The following is a 16,178-nucleotide window of genomic DNA, read 5'->3' as shown; positions in this document are numbered from 1 at the left end:
AAGAAAGAAAGAAAGAAAGAAAGAAAAAAGATGTTTATACAATCTCCAGCTTCTTGGCATTCTTCAGCATCAATCCGTTTGATCAGCAGCCCAGAGCCAACATAAATGGTCTCTGGGGCTTCAGCTGCCTGAAGATATTGAGCATTTTTAATTTTTAATATATCAGACCTATAATATACAACTCTCATTTAAAGCTGATGAATTTGTTAGAAGATGCTGAGGAAGAGTCTGGGTAGCTTGATTTCTTTCATTTGAAAGATTTGAGAATGTAGTAGAAGTGCTTTCTATCTTTTATCCTATGAAAATTTAGTGTGGAAGGAATCTCAGGAGACCAGCCTCAGTCTTCTGCTCAATGTAAATAGCAGTTCTGTACTCGCTTAGGCTTGGAAGCTCGAAGTTGGAAGTATGGACTGCTGTGTGTGTCTGATTTGGAGGATTTCAGTCAGTTTTATTTATTGTTGATTACTGATTCTGTTACTGAATGAAAAAAGCCAAATGATTAGGGAAATAGCCTCTTGCATTGGCAAAACAACTTTTTGTTCTCCACTTCTCTCCACACACGCTACACACAGGTGCCAGGCAGCGCATGGGTCACTGTGGTTCCTCTAGCGGTAGCAGCTTTTTCAAGTCATGCCTCTTGGCCTTTGCTTGGGCAGCAGTTCAGCTATGGACCCTGCTCTCACACCACTTTGTCTCCAGGCCATACTCCAGGAGCTGCTCCTTTGGCCTCAGCCCCTGCCTGGGCTGCTGCTCAGCGCTGTCCCTCCTCCTACTCCAGGGTGGTCTTCTCAACTTCCCATCTCCTCCCTCCTCCTGCTATGGCAGGAGTTGCTCCATTTTACCCCCCACTTTTGCCTTATTTTAAACTCACAGGCTCTCTCAACTCATCTGGTCAGTTCAGAGGCACTACAGCCGCCTCCTTGTGGTTTCCTTTTTGGCTGTAACATGCTGATTGGTATGGAGCAATCCCTGACCTCTCCTCACTGAGGCCACCACTTCATTTTTATACCTAGTTTAGTTTAAACATTTGCAGGTACATTTTTTTAATTTTAATCTCTTTGCTAGAGTGCACAGAGATGTTAGGTGATCCATGTTACTTGAAATTCAATTAGAAATCAGTACTAACACAAAACATTACTGAGTGCTTTGACCAGCCATAAGCTGGAAAATGCTGAACTTTATTTCCTCAGGATGCTGAGGAGCAACCGTGTGAGCTGTGTGGGGAACGACAGCTTCACAGGCCTGAGCTCTGTCCGCCTGCTCTCGCTGTATGACAACCAGATCACTACCGTGGCACCTGGCTCCTTCGATACCCTGCATTCCCTCTCTACATTGTGAGTCACATCTGTGTCCCTTTTTAAATGCAGTGCATATGAGGGAAGAGAAAATTGGGTGAGAAGTTGCCAGTCAGTTTACTGAAGAAATGCTTTCTATGGGTAGCATCATTCAGGAACTTACTTAAATCTCATTTTACATAAAAAGTGACACTTTGAATTGAGAGACTAATTTGTGCATATTAAGAGTGGCATGTTTATAAATAATGGAATTGTCGATATGTTTTTGCTGAAGTTAAGAGATGTGAAAGACTTCTATAAGAAATTTCATTTTTATAACTGGCATGTAATCAACTTAGCTGTCACTTCAGATAGGAAACTTATTCTCTGGAGCAAATAAAAGATGGAAATCTTGAGATGACAAATTAATGGAATAGCTGTTGTCAGGTTAAAGCTAATAATGTAAAGTAATCAGCCTTCATCTTTATATGAAATTATTGTATAATCAGTACAGTGTGGCTTGACAACTAGTTAAGTCTTTGACAGTTTTAAATTATTTCTAAATGAGCTCTATTAGGATTCAATATGTAGAACCTAAATTACAGCTTTTAACTGTGGTTTGTACATACTGTTGTTTGAAGAACTGTATTTAAGCTTAGCTTTTTGAAAATAGAGTAGTGAGAATGAAAAAAAGTTCTGTCATGAGAGGTGAAATTTCATGTGGTTCTAGAAATCTCTTGGCCAATCCCTTCAACTGCAACTGTCATCTTGCGTGGCTTGGAGATTGGCTAAGGAAGAAACGCATTGTGACAGGAAACCCTCGCTGTCAGAAACCTTACTTCCTCAAAGAGATTCCTATCCAGGATGTGGCAATTCAGGATTTTACATGTGACGATGGTAAGAAAGTTTCTATTTTAAATTTTACAACTTCAGCTTTCATATGAATAGTTTCGTGAATTCCATGGAGCACAAAGTAATGTTTTTTAAATTGAGAAATAGTATTTGTTAAATCACTTCATGAGTTTCCTACTCATTTTCTTTGTCAGTTTATAAACCTTTCACCCACTTTTAGAAAATTAGCAAGCATATGGCTTTAGTATATATACTTTCAAAAGTTTTTTTCGCTTATGTTCTGTAATTATAATTAAAAGATAACACAAACACAAAGTAAATTAAATGCTGTAGTTCAAATGAGTATATTTTTGAATGTTGATGCTCAAATCAAGCACTCCTTCAGACTGCTTGATGAGTTATCATGATGTTTTGCTCAGTTTGTAACTTCCAGAGTTTCCGAATTCCCCTCAATACTTATATAAATAATTGGTATCTTGCATCTCTCTCACATGCACTTCCACGTATTGAATTATTATTTTGTTAGTTTTCAAAACTGTAACTTCCCTTTAAAGGGACTCCATTTATTTTAAATTATTTGCTTATTTTGAAAATCAGCAAACGTATATTGTTTTATTATACTTCATTTTAAGTTGCATTCTTTCTTTAATGTTTTGGGTTTTTGTTCCAAACAATAGTATTTTTATCTAGTAATCTAGTAAAACGGCATTGTACTAAATAAAGTGTTACTTGAAATATAAATTCTTGGAACAATGAAATGACAACATTGTCCATTCATAGAGATATCACTATGCAGAAATCTCATTTTTACTTATGGGAATTACATGTAGGACATTGTAGCTAATCCTCAAATATTATTTGCATAGAAATCTTATCATCTGTATGTTTTTAATGACCAGGAAATGATGACAATAGCTGCTCTCCGCTGTCCCGCTGTCCTGCAGAATGTACTTGTCTAGACACAGTTGTTCGCTGCAGCAACAAAGGCTTAAAAGCTTTGCCTAAAGGCATCCCAAAAGATGTAACTGAACTGTAAGTGGTGCATGTTTTTTCTCTTTCGTAAAAATCAATGTCAGATATATGGTGTCAGATTCAACAATAAGGGGAGCATCAAAGAATTTGCTTCCATAAATTGGTTGAAATTTATTGATATACTGCTTTGTAGATATAAAGACTTGCAAAGAATCTTGAGAACGCTGAAGTTATATTTGAATTAGCAATGCTGGCTATATCTCAAAACACTCTAAGAATCCTCTGTTGATGCAAAGCTTTAAAAATTTATATAGAGAGAGTTATAATCACTCTTGGAATTTATAACTCCTACAATTAAACATTGTGTGTCACTGAATATGGACATTACATTACAATGGATTAAATTATAGGCAAAAGTGAATCTGATTAATCTATGAACACTGCTCTAAATAGGAAGGAATGAAGTTCAATTATATTCAAAAGCAAAAAAAAAAGCAGAGATTTAGGTTAGATACTTGGAGGAAGTTTTTCAGTTGGAAGCTGGTGACGCACTGGAACAGGTTGCCCAAGGAGATTGTGGATGCCCACAAAGAGGAAGGCAATAAATCTAATTTTTCTAGTGAAGGGTAATTACTGTCTTCAGTCTATAACGTACTGCATAAGAACAGGCTTGTGATGTATTTCATATGATATATCATGAGAGACACAGGAAGAAATTAGAGAAGATGATCAGGATTACAGGCATGACAAATGAATTTGCTCATATTTAGAACCCATATCAGTCCTTGCTATTTCTACATTAAAGCACTACCTCTGAAATGTCAGGTCTCATTTATTCTTTACTGTGAGAGTAGTGAGACACTGGAACAGGTTGCCCAGTGAGGTTGTGGATGCCCCCTCCTTGGAAGTGTTCAAGGCCAGGCTGGATGATGCTTTGAGTAACCTTGTCTAGAGGGAGATGTCCCTGCCTATAGCAGAGGGTTTGGAATTATATAATCTTAAGAGTCCTTTCCAACCCAAACCATTCTATGATTCTGTGATTCTTTTTTGTGATAGCTCAAGTCCACACTTAACATCACTTGCATAAGTCATACTTACTTTTCATCAGTAGGTGCGTGTAAAATGGAGATGATAACTCATCTTAAAAAAGCATTTAAGAATTAAAAAAAAAATCTGTGTAACTACTATTGCTTCATAATCTTCAAGTATCTGATACAATAGTGTTTGCATCTTAGGCTCCAGGTGCCCTAGAAAAAAGTATTTGTACAAGGCTTCTTATAAAATGAGAACATTATGTATTCATTCAAAACTTTCTTTACTGTTGGATTCTAAGATTTGTAAATGAAAATGCTATTATTTTAATGAAAAAAAAGAAGCTGTTTATTTTATTTTTCTATTTTAGATATTTGGATGGAAACCAGTTTACTCTTGTTCCTAAAGAGCTCTCCAACTACAAGCATTTAACACTTATGTAAGTAGCTTTAAAACAACTTGCTCTACTCATATGAAAACAAAATAAAAAAAATCTCCTTTGTTATACTTGGTTTTATTTTTAGGATAGAAAAAGAAAGAAAGAAAAGTATCTTTTAGTAAACATAACACTCAAATACACTTTGTAATGGAGGGTTTTTTATTGCACTGATTACATCCAACATACGATATACTCAGCCGCATTTTATAAACTGGGATGTTTCATTCCAGTGATTACATCACAAAGTAAATAAAGTATTAAAACTAGAAAAAGTTATAAGATTTTTAAAAATATGTTAAGGTATTACAATATTTTGTTACATAGCTCCATAAAGGCATTATAAAGAAAGATTCCGTGGTATGCTTTATATAGGAATAGCAGGAGTAGCACATGCTACAGTTGTAATACTTGAATGTAACCGCTCTGAAACTTATTACTTCTACTTCATGAAAGATTTGAATACGATTTCCGGACTTTGGAAGAGTAAAATGAGAGAAACAGGAAGGCTGTCAATGTAAATGGCTGTAATTCTATTGTCTTTGTTAGCACTATAAAAATTTATGTCAGCTGAGTTTGAACTGCAAAACATTCTGAAAGTACTTTGTGGTTTCAGTGTAATTGGGGAAGAAAGTAACAAAAGCAGGGAGAAACAAAATCCTTTAAATTTCTTTTTGACTGATTTTAGAGCACTGCTGCTAAAATTGAAAATAGTTTGGCATTCAAAACCAAGAATTTTATTTCCTTTACTTATCTAATACTAGCTAAAAGTGGCTGTGCTCACAAATTTAGAAAAGAGATATTTTCAAACCTTTTTATATTTTACAAATAACATCAGAAAAAAAATCCTGCAATATTCTCAAATGTATGTAGGTCACTCTGAAAGTAATACCTCCTGTTTATTTCCATGGAAGCTGAATAAATACAAAGAGTTCAATGGCATTAACTGATAGAGCAAATTCTCCACTACAAAAAATGGTTTTTTCAACAATGTCATCAACATTGACTGCATTTTTGCCAATGTTGAACAAGAGCCTGTATGTTGTGCTCAAAAAATCTGCACCAGTGGAGGTGATCCAATGTTGCCACTACTGAAATGCACCACCACCATGACCTCACTGCACTCATATTCACTGTTTGATCTCCATACATGTTCAGCAAGCATCAACGAATGTCAATGCTATAACATGGAGGAATTCAGAGACACATCTTTGCTTCACCCGCACTTCCATGTCAGGTGTCATTTTGTCAGACAGATCCTTTGCAACAAAATGTAACAGAATATTGGTGGGAAGGTTCAACTTCTACTGCTATACAACCAACATCCTCTTACATCGTGAGTCAGTATAATAAAATATAATTACTTTTGGAGCAACCCTCACATACAGTGTAGAACTTTTAGGAAGTCTCTATTGAACGTGTAGGGAAGTTAAGTAAAATCTAAGTCAAAGCACAGAGAAAACAAATGTTGGAATTTCAGTGCATAGAAGAAGCAAACATAGATTGAACTGTATGCATTAACAGTGTCACTGGAGAAAGGATATATGACTGGAGATGAAGTTAATTAGAGTAACAATAACAAGGCTTCTATCACAAAGGTTAGGTACGCCTGGTATATTTTTTACAAACATAGCCAGAAATTATATAACTTTACCTCTTTGTTGGAAAATACGCATGAACTACTTAGCAGACATCTGTAATACAAGAATTTATAGTTGAGCAGTAAATAAAATACAAATGAGTATTAACAGTTTCCATTTATCAGACTTGTGGGGATACACTGTTATGATCTCTTCTGATTGTATCCTCATACAGCTGTTCTGAATTTGAGAATGTTCCTCAGCTGTGTTCGGAAGACCAAAATACTATGCATAATTTTCCTGTGGCCAAGCAAGGAATTACTTATGACTCTGCTGAGATCCAGACTTACTCAGACAATTGTTTATTTCTAATTTCTTTCTCATGTAAATAGATTGCACTGTCATACATAGGTAGTACGTTTGCTATTATGCGTCATTTGTCTTACATGCTTTCATGAAATTTCAAGTGGAGATATATGTGTACTGCATAGCTACTTAGCAGTCAAAATACCAACATCACCTCAGAAACAAATGCTTAAACAGATTCAGAATTAAATTTCACCACTCAGTGAAACTTTAGTGAAATAGCCAACAGAAAATGAAAACTAGAGCAAAATATGAGACTCAGGAACAGCCATTATTCAAATTCAATACAGCTTCTTCAAAGCTTCTTTGAAGCTGCCAGTGTACCACTCCAGCTTCTATCATACTTGCACTTAAGATTTTATCCATTAGAATATCGAACAACAAGAAAGATGTTAAGACCATAAATCATATATAGTATTCCGTATAATAGTCTGGGCTTTGATGTATTCAGCCTACAGATGTGAAGTAGAATATTATATGATATTTACTCAGGTTTCATTAGGGACATGAAAAAAAATTATTTCAACTTTAAACCATCACTTTTATTTCTATACTTGGGTTCATGTAAGATTGTATTATTAACTTAGTGGCATGGTGGACATTGCTGTTGTAAAAGAATGCATCACGCTGCTTTTTCGTCTGTGTTGAAATGAAAGTGCTTTTCATTGATCAAGCTAAATGCTTGCTGGGCTTGTGTATGGCATGTGAAAATAAAAATGTGTGCTGCTTTAAATATTGATACCAATGATGATGCTACTTCTACTAATAAAAGTAATTTGTCAGTTTAACTTCCAGTGTTTCAGGACTCGGGCAGTCATTTTAAGGTCTGAATTTTTGAATTTATTTTTTATAGAGATTTAAGTAACAACAGAATCAGCACTCTTTCTAATCAGAGCTTCAGCAACATGACTCAGCTGCTCACCTTGTAAGTTTAAACATGTAACATTGACACTCTAAAAACATTACAGTGTTTTTTGTCTTGAAAGAAGGGGCACTTTGTTGATATTAAAGCTTGCTTGTTGTAGAGGCTGTAAAATAACTTGTTTCCTAACGAGCTATGTGTGCAAAAGCTGTTTATGGTCATGCTCTGCATTCTGTTTACTGAATGCTTGATTCATTTGTTGACAGTAATGTGTATGTTTTCAGAATTCTTAGTTACAACCGCCTGAGGTGTATCCCTGCAAGGACTTTTGATGGGTTGAAATCACTTAGGTTGCTGTAAGTATTATTTTTTAACTATTATTATTTTCCAAAATTTTTATTTGGACAAAGCAGACACCAGATTTTAAAATCTATCAATTATTTGAGAAGTGATAATTATGTAGTCACAGAACTCTAAATTTGTTCCAGGAGAATATACTGTCAAAATGCTGCACAAGACATTAGATAATACTGGACAATGTGTATACACTAAAGCATATGCTTGTCTTTTCTGCTTTTTAATCTTGACTGTACCTCTTCTTGAGTTATGTTCTTGATTGTTATGATAATTAAATTCTAACAAAAATGTAGCATACATAAATTTCTCAGTTATGTATGAGGGTTTTTGCAGCTGAATCATGAAGATATTGATTCCAACTGTCAATTTCCATGTTTCTTACTTCATTTATTTGGGAGTATTTCCCAAACCATTGCATTATGATTAACTATTGAAAGCCAATAAAATAAATTTTTGATTCTAAGAAAACTTTCACTCTTAATGCTTAGAAAAATGTGATTGAAAGGGCATTAGGAGAAGCAAAAAAAGAGAGAAAGCAGAATAAAAAACAGTCTGTCTAGTTCAGTTTCAGTTTGTTATAGAAAATGATAAATTCTATATCAAAAGATTTCCCAACTGAAAATGTAATTTTTTCTCTATTTTGATTTTATTTTATAACTGTTTTGTAGCTTAAATTAATTAAATGTCTTAAGCATGAAATTTTTTCTTAGTGCTCATATAACTCCATTTACTTTATATAAATACAAAAAACTTCAACTGTTAACCACAATTGTGTATACATGTAAAAGAATGTATCTGTGTAAAAGGAGAGATTTTTATGTAGGAAGACCAGTCCAATTATTGATGCTTAATAAGGTCCTTAGTATCCAATTAAGAAAACAACCTTAATACTTATTTATATTCATGAACAGTCAGTGCCTGTATTTCCCATATAACTGTGAAAGATAAAAACCATGAATAAAATAAGTGGGAATTTCAAGGAACTGATGAAAAAAGACAGAAATAACAACTCTTCTGACAAGTGTAAATTCAGTAAGCACTTTGCAGAAATACACTTTTGACAGACCTTTGTTTTTTGAATTTTAAAATATTCATATCATGATTAACATTTTTAATTAAAAATATAAGTTAAAAAAATGAAGTGATAAGTAGGCAGCTGGTTAGAGCTTTAAAGAAAGATTGGAAACACAGAAGTACTGGAAAAAAAAAAAAAGATTTAAACTGCTTACAAAAGCTTAAATTTTTAAAATGAATCTGCAGAGTTTCATCTATATATCTTATTTATTTTCTTTCTAAGGTCCTTACATGGCAATGATATTTCTGTGGTTCCTGAAGGAGCCTTTAATGATCTTTCAGCATTATCGCACCTGTGAGTATTCAGATGATAATCATGTCTTTTACATTATGTTTAGCAAATTTCATGTAGTTGAACGGTGATAACAGTAAAGGTCTGCTCTGGAACAACCCCATGCAGAAGCATGTTGGCTGGATACTGGCCAGCTTAGCAGAAAAATGCTGGACTTCCTGGTGGGCAGCAAAATGAATGTCAGCTACATGCCCTTATGGCAATGAAGGCTAAAGATTCTCTGGGCCAAATTAGTAAGTGGGCAGTAAGGTGATTAAGGAGAGTGTTCACTCCCTTCTGTTCAGCCCTTGTAAGGACAGTTCTGGAATACACATTCAGTTTCTCCATTGCAAAGTAGATGTATACAAAACAGAGCAAGTCCAGGATAGGAGCAAGTGAGATGGAGTGAGCAGTGTGAGCTCTGTATTAGCTCTGGGAGCTAATTAAGGAGATAAAAGAGATTTTAAGGATGGACCTAACAGCAGTCTTCAAGCCTATAGTCTAAGAGAATTACAGCCTCTAGTCTTAAGAGAGTTACAGATTTTTATCAGAGGATGCAAAGTCAAGGATAAAAGTCAACAGTCACAATGCACAATATGGGAAGTTTCGTTGAATGTAATAAAAAATTCTTCATCATGAGGGGTGGTTCAGCTTTGGGAAAGGTTGTCCAGAGAAATGGAGGAATCGCCCCCCTGGAGATAGTCAGAACTCAACAAAGCAACCCTGCTTTGACTTTGAAGTGTGCCATGCTTTGTGCAAGAGGTAGGACTAATTGACCTCCAAAGAACTCTCCCAACCTAAATTATTCTGTGATTCTCTGTTGATGGTTATTAAATAGACATTGAATGCATGGCATCTGATTACACGATCTCATCTGTGGCAATACTTCTGTTCTTAGTTTTCAGTGGGAACTCAGGGCAAGTTTCCTACCTATAAACCATAATATGTTTATGGATAGTTATTAAATCTTTGCTTGCAGTTGAGGAGTAAATTGACTGATGCCTTTAGATGTACTTGTTTTTTATTTTTCTGAGCAGCTGGAGTTGTTAAATGATTATCTTCTAGTTCAATGTTGGACATTTGCATTTAATTTTCCATTTCTCAGAAATTTGATGAGCCTGATTAAGCTTTAAGTCATTGATAACTCATTCAAAAGCTACTATTAGACTAGCTCAACTGTATCAAATATCAGTAAGACTTAGATAGAGTTGATTGTCCATGCTGTTATTTTTTTCTTAATGTTACTAGTTATTCTTTCTAACATTCCTATTTTAGCAGAGAAACTGCACTACCTCAATTTGGGCTGACAATTACTCTTGCAAATATGACCTGGGCAAATTATAGATATTTCTTTTTACGTGGGGTGTTCCCCATGACCCAACCATATTACCAGGCCTCATTTTTGTTATTACTCTGACTAAAGCCTAACTGAACATGTATATATGTACTTGTATATGTATATATGCAATTTCTGCTGTTCAGCTGTAAGTATGCAACTATAATGAAGAGAATGTCCTACTCCTCAGTGTGGCAGAAAAGTTTCTGCAGTAGTTCCTACCACCTTTGCATGCCATGGATTTTATTCTCTCTCTTGAAGATCCACTGATCCAAAGTTATTCAGCAGTCTGAAAAAAAAGCTTAATGGTTATTGTAATCCTTGAAAGGATTATGGATATACGTTTAGAATAGCACAATGCTTCTACGTCCAAATCTGCATAAGGTATAATTGTTCTCAGAGTTTTAAGAGTATTTATGATTTCTAGCAGAAAAAAAAATAGAGACTAAAAAAACTTTTCCACAAATTAATTCCAAAAAATCTCTAGCTAAATTGCTTTTCAATTTAAAAAGAAATCAAGTTTATTTAAAGAAATGGATTTGTTTTTGCAAGGGGGCAATTCTTACATAGCTCCCAGTAAGCTAGGACGCTGTAGCTTTATTTACTTATAAAGGAGAGGTCTCTTACAGAAGAACTGTGAGTTCAGTGGGAGAGCTCTGAAGAGAAAATAATTAAATCAAATTTGGAAGTTTGGAAACAGATGGTTCGTATGAGCCTGGGAGTCATAAACTGAAAAGGAAAAATATCTGGGTGGAACTGTGTGAGGTTGCTCTGGTTGCTTTGGAAGAAATTGTTTTTACTTCCTAACCTAATTTCCAAATATCAATTTCATTCTGATGATGCAGCTAACCACACTCATTACTGCCAAAGGTAACACAGAGCTAGTTTACAGAAGCGTAGCCAAGAATGGCTAGGTTTCTGACCAGGTTTACGGCTAAAACTGTTACTTCATTTGGAGCCTCAGCTCAGACACTTGATGCACTTAGAGTCAGTTTTGTGGAGGCAGGACTGATGAGTGTTTTTAGGAGGGTTTTTTTTGCCAACCTCAGTCTTCTGGGGTCTGTTTTCAAAAGCAAGCATTTAAAACCTTATTCTCTTTTTGCTTGTCTGCTTTCCACAGGGCTATTGGAGCAAATCCTCTTTATTGTGATTGTAACATGCAATGGCTATCTGACTGGGTAAAATCAGAATACAAAGAACCTGGTATTGCACGATGTGCTGGCCCTGGAGAAATGGCAGATAAACTTCTACTCACAACTCCATCTAAAAAATTTACTTGCCAAGGTACTGTTATTTATGTGGGGTTCTTTTCACATTCATTTACAGTTGAGCATTTGTTTAGAATCTTCACTCTGCCTTGTCATCATTTTTCCTTGTGCTTAGGAATGTAGCCATTGCATTCAGGAATTGAATCTAGTTTAAAGACTTCAGTGACTTTTTTTCAAGCAGAAGATTGAGAAACTCTTCTGATTTTCAGTGTAATAATCCTCAGTATATGGATGTACATGGGTACCTAGTACTGTCTTTGTCGTGAACTGAAATTTAATTGCTAATCTGCACTTTCCTTAGCCAAAGAATGTTCTTTCCCTTGGACTTTTACAGTAAATACAGTAAAAAAAATCTATACATATATTCAAAATCCTTACAGTCTGCATTATGTTAGTGGTATGTAGTTGCATTAGTATGTGAAGAATGCTGTTTTCTTTGATGTTTCAGAAGAAAGCCTAAAAAATGCAGAGTAGATAAAAGAGCTGATTGCCTTTATAGAGGTAGAATTCCAGAATGTTGCAGTGTAAGGAGGTTTCTTTGGGTGTGAGACAAGTACTTATCTGTTTGTTGGTACCAAGGCTGTTGGCACCTTTATCGCAGCTTGTACTCCATTTAATTCTCAGGCTCTTTTTCTGAATCTTAGAATCTGTTGCATTAGAAAAGAGTCCTTTTGATTCATATGTGAGCATCAACTAGGTTTGTTTTGCTGTTTAATCTTTCCCTATGTTGTCCACTTCTCCGTTTTTAAATATTTTGAAACCACACTGTATCTTCATTTTTCAGACTCAGGCTTACACTTGTAAGTCATTACAAGCTATTTGTGAGGCATCAGATAAATATAATCTTGTCTTTTGTAGAATTAATTTATTCTCAGGCTCTAGGTAATCTTCAAGATATTTTTACTCATTCATCTTTTAACACATTAACATGTGTTAATCCATTGTAAATTCTTAAAAAAAGTGATGGGAACTGTGCCAGAGTTAGCTCTCATTCCAAGTTGTTCTTTACTGCATGTTCATCCTATTTAGTCTTCTCTCCTTAGACTTTCTGTGAAAAATGTTTTTGGAAACAAAAAGCACTAGAAATTCAGCACTTCATTTTTTTATTTTAACATGATGCCAATTGATTGTCTTTCCATCCAAATCCTTCTTGAATTTTATTGGTAGTAGTTCTTCAAGGTCATACCTATGTTATGTGCATAATCTTTTGCGGAGTTCTTTTGTCTGATTTTAAGTAGAAGATCTAGTGGTCAGTCTGATCAATTGCTCTACAAGCATCCACTAAACATTGTAGATGTGCTCTTATTACACATTGTTGTAAAGATATAAGTGAAAGAATATTTTCAGGAAGATGAAGGACTTGCTAGGTTATTTTTCCATTTAAAAAAAAAGAATCACGCCTTCCTACAATCATTGTTATGTTTCCATCAGAATCCAGATAGTTTATCTTACTTCTTGCCCATCAGAAAATATCCTTTATATTATTATGCAGGGTAAGAACTGTATTTGTTTCACTTCCAAGAGTGGAGATCTGGTATTATGGATACCTTTGAGAGAAAATAATTTTCCTGCTACTGTTCTTCTGTGAAGATGCTCATAATTACAGATTGCCACTCAGCAGCTTTTCAATGACATGATGGCCCTGTAAGACCTTATATGTCTCTTACTCAAAGATAAGTAATTTTATCTTTTGCTTAAAAATGATCTTCTGAATAGGAATTAGGAAGATGTTCTATTCCTATTAAAAGCAAAATTCTAGGCTTTGAGGGGAGATTTTTGTCAGTTATTTATCTGTTTATGTTCTGTTATTATGTACAGAAGTGTGTAATTCCCTCTTATCAGTTTCTGGATTCATCTGAAAGTGAAATTAGTTCTTGAATCTGAATCACATAAAAAATAGCTTGCTTTGAAAATGAAAATGATAAAAACAAAACCTCAGTTTTAAAATTTCATAAAATCACTGGAAAAATGAACCTTACTCTAATTTATGAATTGCTTTCTTGCAAGGATCATCCCATAGTATTTTCTTCTTGCAGTTGTTTTTCTAGGTTTATGGGGTTTTTTTTCTTTTCACATGGCCTCTAACAGATTCTCAATCTTTTACTCTTTTACCATTCATGCCCTGCTTCTAGAGATTCCAGGGCCTTGTGGTTTTCTGATACCAGGTAAGGTTACAAGTAAGAGCTGGAATGGATGATATGTTTAAGAACAGACCTTCTGACCTTCCTTTTGTGTACCTCAAACAGACTTCTTTCCTACAACACGCATGCTTACTGTTTGTTTTCCCTTTTGGTGAATTTAAAGCTGACTCATCTAAAGCTGATATATCATTTAATGTAGATGTAAGAAAAACTTCATTATTTTAAAAGCCTAAGATCAGGGTCTGAAAGTTACCTGATGGTTGCCACTGCATTTTACTGACATCAGTGATTTCATTAGCAGTTTCACTGTAAAGTGACTCTGTAGATACTGATTTTGATTCAAGAGCAAAGAGGATCTCCTGAGTCATAAAAAGTCAGTATTTCTTGCAAAGGCTTTCGAGAAACTGTTTTTGAGATGGTTGATGTCATGTTTTTCTTCAAGAATATTAGGTAGGTAAATGTGTGAGCATATGTGTATATTTATTAATAAAATAATACACAGTCCATTTTTCACTCTTTATGGAAGAACAGTGCTTATTTTACTTTCATTCTAAGATTTTTTTCCAGTTATAGGTTATGCAAAGATATATATATATCTCAACACTGTGAAAAATCAAATAATAGAATATTAAACTTTTTTTTTTTTTTTTATAACAGTCTCCTAGTACGTGTAAGCAAAGCAGGGAAGGAAAGAAAAGACGTAGTAAAAATGAGAACAGGGTCTGAAACTTCCTCTTCATCAGAAGTAAAAATATCTGATGCACTTCAATTTTTTGATCCTATAGCTGAGGAATTATGAATCAAATTATTCATTTTTCTTGGATACTGTACATATGGAGAAGTTTGAAATTAAAACGTATGACACAAAATCAGACAGTCTTGCTTACTAACTTGTTGGGAATGATGTTCCCATTTGGTGATTCTATTTTAGAATTGAAATTTACTTTGCTAATTCATACAGGAAAACAATGTCTGTTAATTAATGTTTTTAAATTCAAGCCAAATAATAATCGTTTTATTGAATGGGAAGTAGAAATGAGGCCACGGTGTTTGGAATAAGAAAGAGCAGAGACTTACAGTCTACAGTAAGGGCTTCTTACCCCGTATGATTTTTATAGCACATCTTAATACACTCTAGCAATAATTTGTAATAGTCTAAGGTATTTTTTTCCAACTTGCCTACCTTTTCTGTTTGCTGCTTTAAGAAACTGTAATCAGCTATTGACTTTTCTCTCAAAATAAGGTAATGAAAACAAGAATAGTCAATGATCTAGATGGTGACTTTGGCAATTGTCGCAACTTATCTTACCACAAATTACTGTGTTCATCTCCCAGCATTTGTTTGCAAATTGCAACACAGATGGTTACTAGCAACTACAGATTAAAGGAAAAGTTTGTCAATCTCTCTGTAGCACCCCTACTGTATCCTCATAATCATATGGCTTCCTTCCATGCCAGCTCCTTTACAGTAGCTTATCAGAGCTTTCCAAGTAAAAAGTAATTTTGAAAGTTTAATAGAAAGCAAAAAAAAAAACAAACCCACATCACATTTCGTTAAAAGTGCAGTTACTTCAGAAAAAAGTTGCAGTCTGGCTCGTGTAGAGAGCAAGCAGGCAGTTCCACCAATAGTCATAAGGAGTTTGTTTTGCCTAGTCACTGAAGAAATCACAAGTTATCCATTAAAACTTAAAAATTACCTGTAGATGGGTGTAGATTTTTCCACAAGTCACATATGAAATCAAGATGGAGTCAGTAATGTCATCAAGCAATAAAACTGGAGATAGTAGAGAATATGTTCATTCTCTTAATAGGCATTTGGTCAAGTCACCCCTGTTTCTTTCACAATAATTAATTTAAACTTGCACAAATTATTTGAAAATGAAGCAGTATTGTAAGCAGATGATTTCTAATTTTAAACAAATAACTGGTAATTTATTTGTTTGCCTGACAAAAGAAAAAAAACAAAAACACCAAAACAGCAACTGATAGTTTATAATTTGAAAATTTGACATAAAAAAGCAGCATTAAAATTGTAAGCCAACAGAAAATAAGCAAATATAAATATTTATATATTAGGAAAAAGATTTATGTAGGATAAAAAAATCAGTCTGGTTTTTAAAACTTTAGATCTTGTCAACATTCCTTTCTATTTTCTATTGTTATAACCATTATAACAGAAGCAAGATTGAAGACATTAAAAGCAGCCCTCTTTTGTATGTAGATTCATGGTACTTTGGGAATCAGGTAATGCAGAAATGAACTATGGCCGACTCCATAATAAGACAAGGTGCAACTTATAGTGAGATGGATTAGGCAGTATACTTTACTACATTGTAGCTCACAGATGTTCAACCTAT

At 34.4% G+C, this 16,178-nt stretch overlaps 1 protein-coding gene across 1 annotated transcript in view; it reads left to right on the top strand.

The window, feature by feature from the left end:
• Positions 1–16,178, top strand: part of SLIT2 (slit guidance ligand 2) — a 246,227-nt gene that overhangs the window by 196,483 nt on the left and 33,566 nt on the right. Inside the window, exons 18-24 of the mRNA XM_019614936.2 lie at positions 1,191–1,334; positions 2,005–2,171; positions 3,026–3,158; positions 4,501–4,569; positions 7,659–7,730; positions 9,029–9,100; positions 11,533–11,696. Coding sequence (XP_019470481.1) covers positions 1,191–1,334; positions 2,005–2,171; positions 3,026–3,158; positions 4,501–4,569; positions 7,659–7,730; positions 9,029–9,100; positions 11,533–11,696 — 821 coding nt within the window. The remainder of the gene's footprint in view (positions 1–1,190; positions 1,335–2,004; positions 2,172–3,025; positions 3,159–4,500; positions 4,570–7,658; positions 7,731–9,028; positions 9,101–11,532; positions 11,697–16,178) is intronic.

This window comes from Meleagris gallopavo, chromosome 4, assembly GCF_000146605.3.
Source record: "Meleagris gallopavo isolate NT-WF06-2002-E0010 breed Aviagen turkey brand Nicholas breeding stock chromosome 4, Turkey_5.1, whole genome shotgun sequence".
Taxonomy (NCBI): domain Eukaryota; kingdom Metazoa; phylum Chordata; class Aves; order Galliformes; family Phasianidae; genus Meleagris; species Meleagris gallopavo.
The sequence above is the reverse complement of the archived record's forward strand: the minus strand, read 5'-3'. Positions and strand labels throughout refer to the sequence as shown.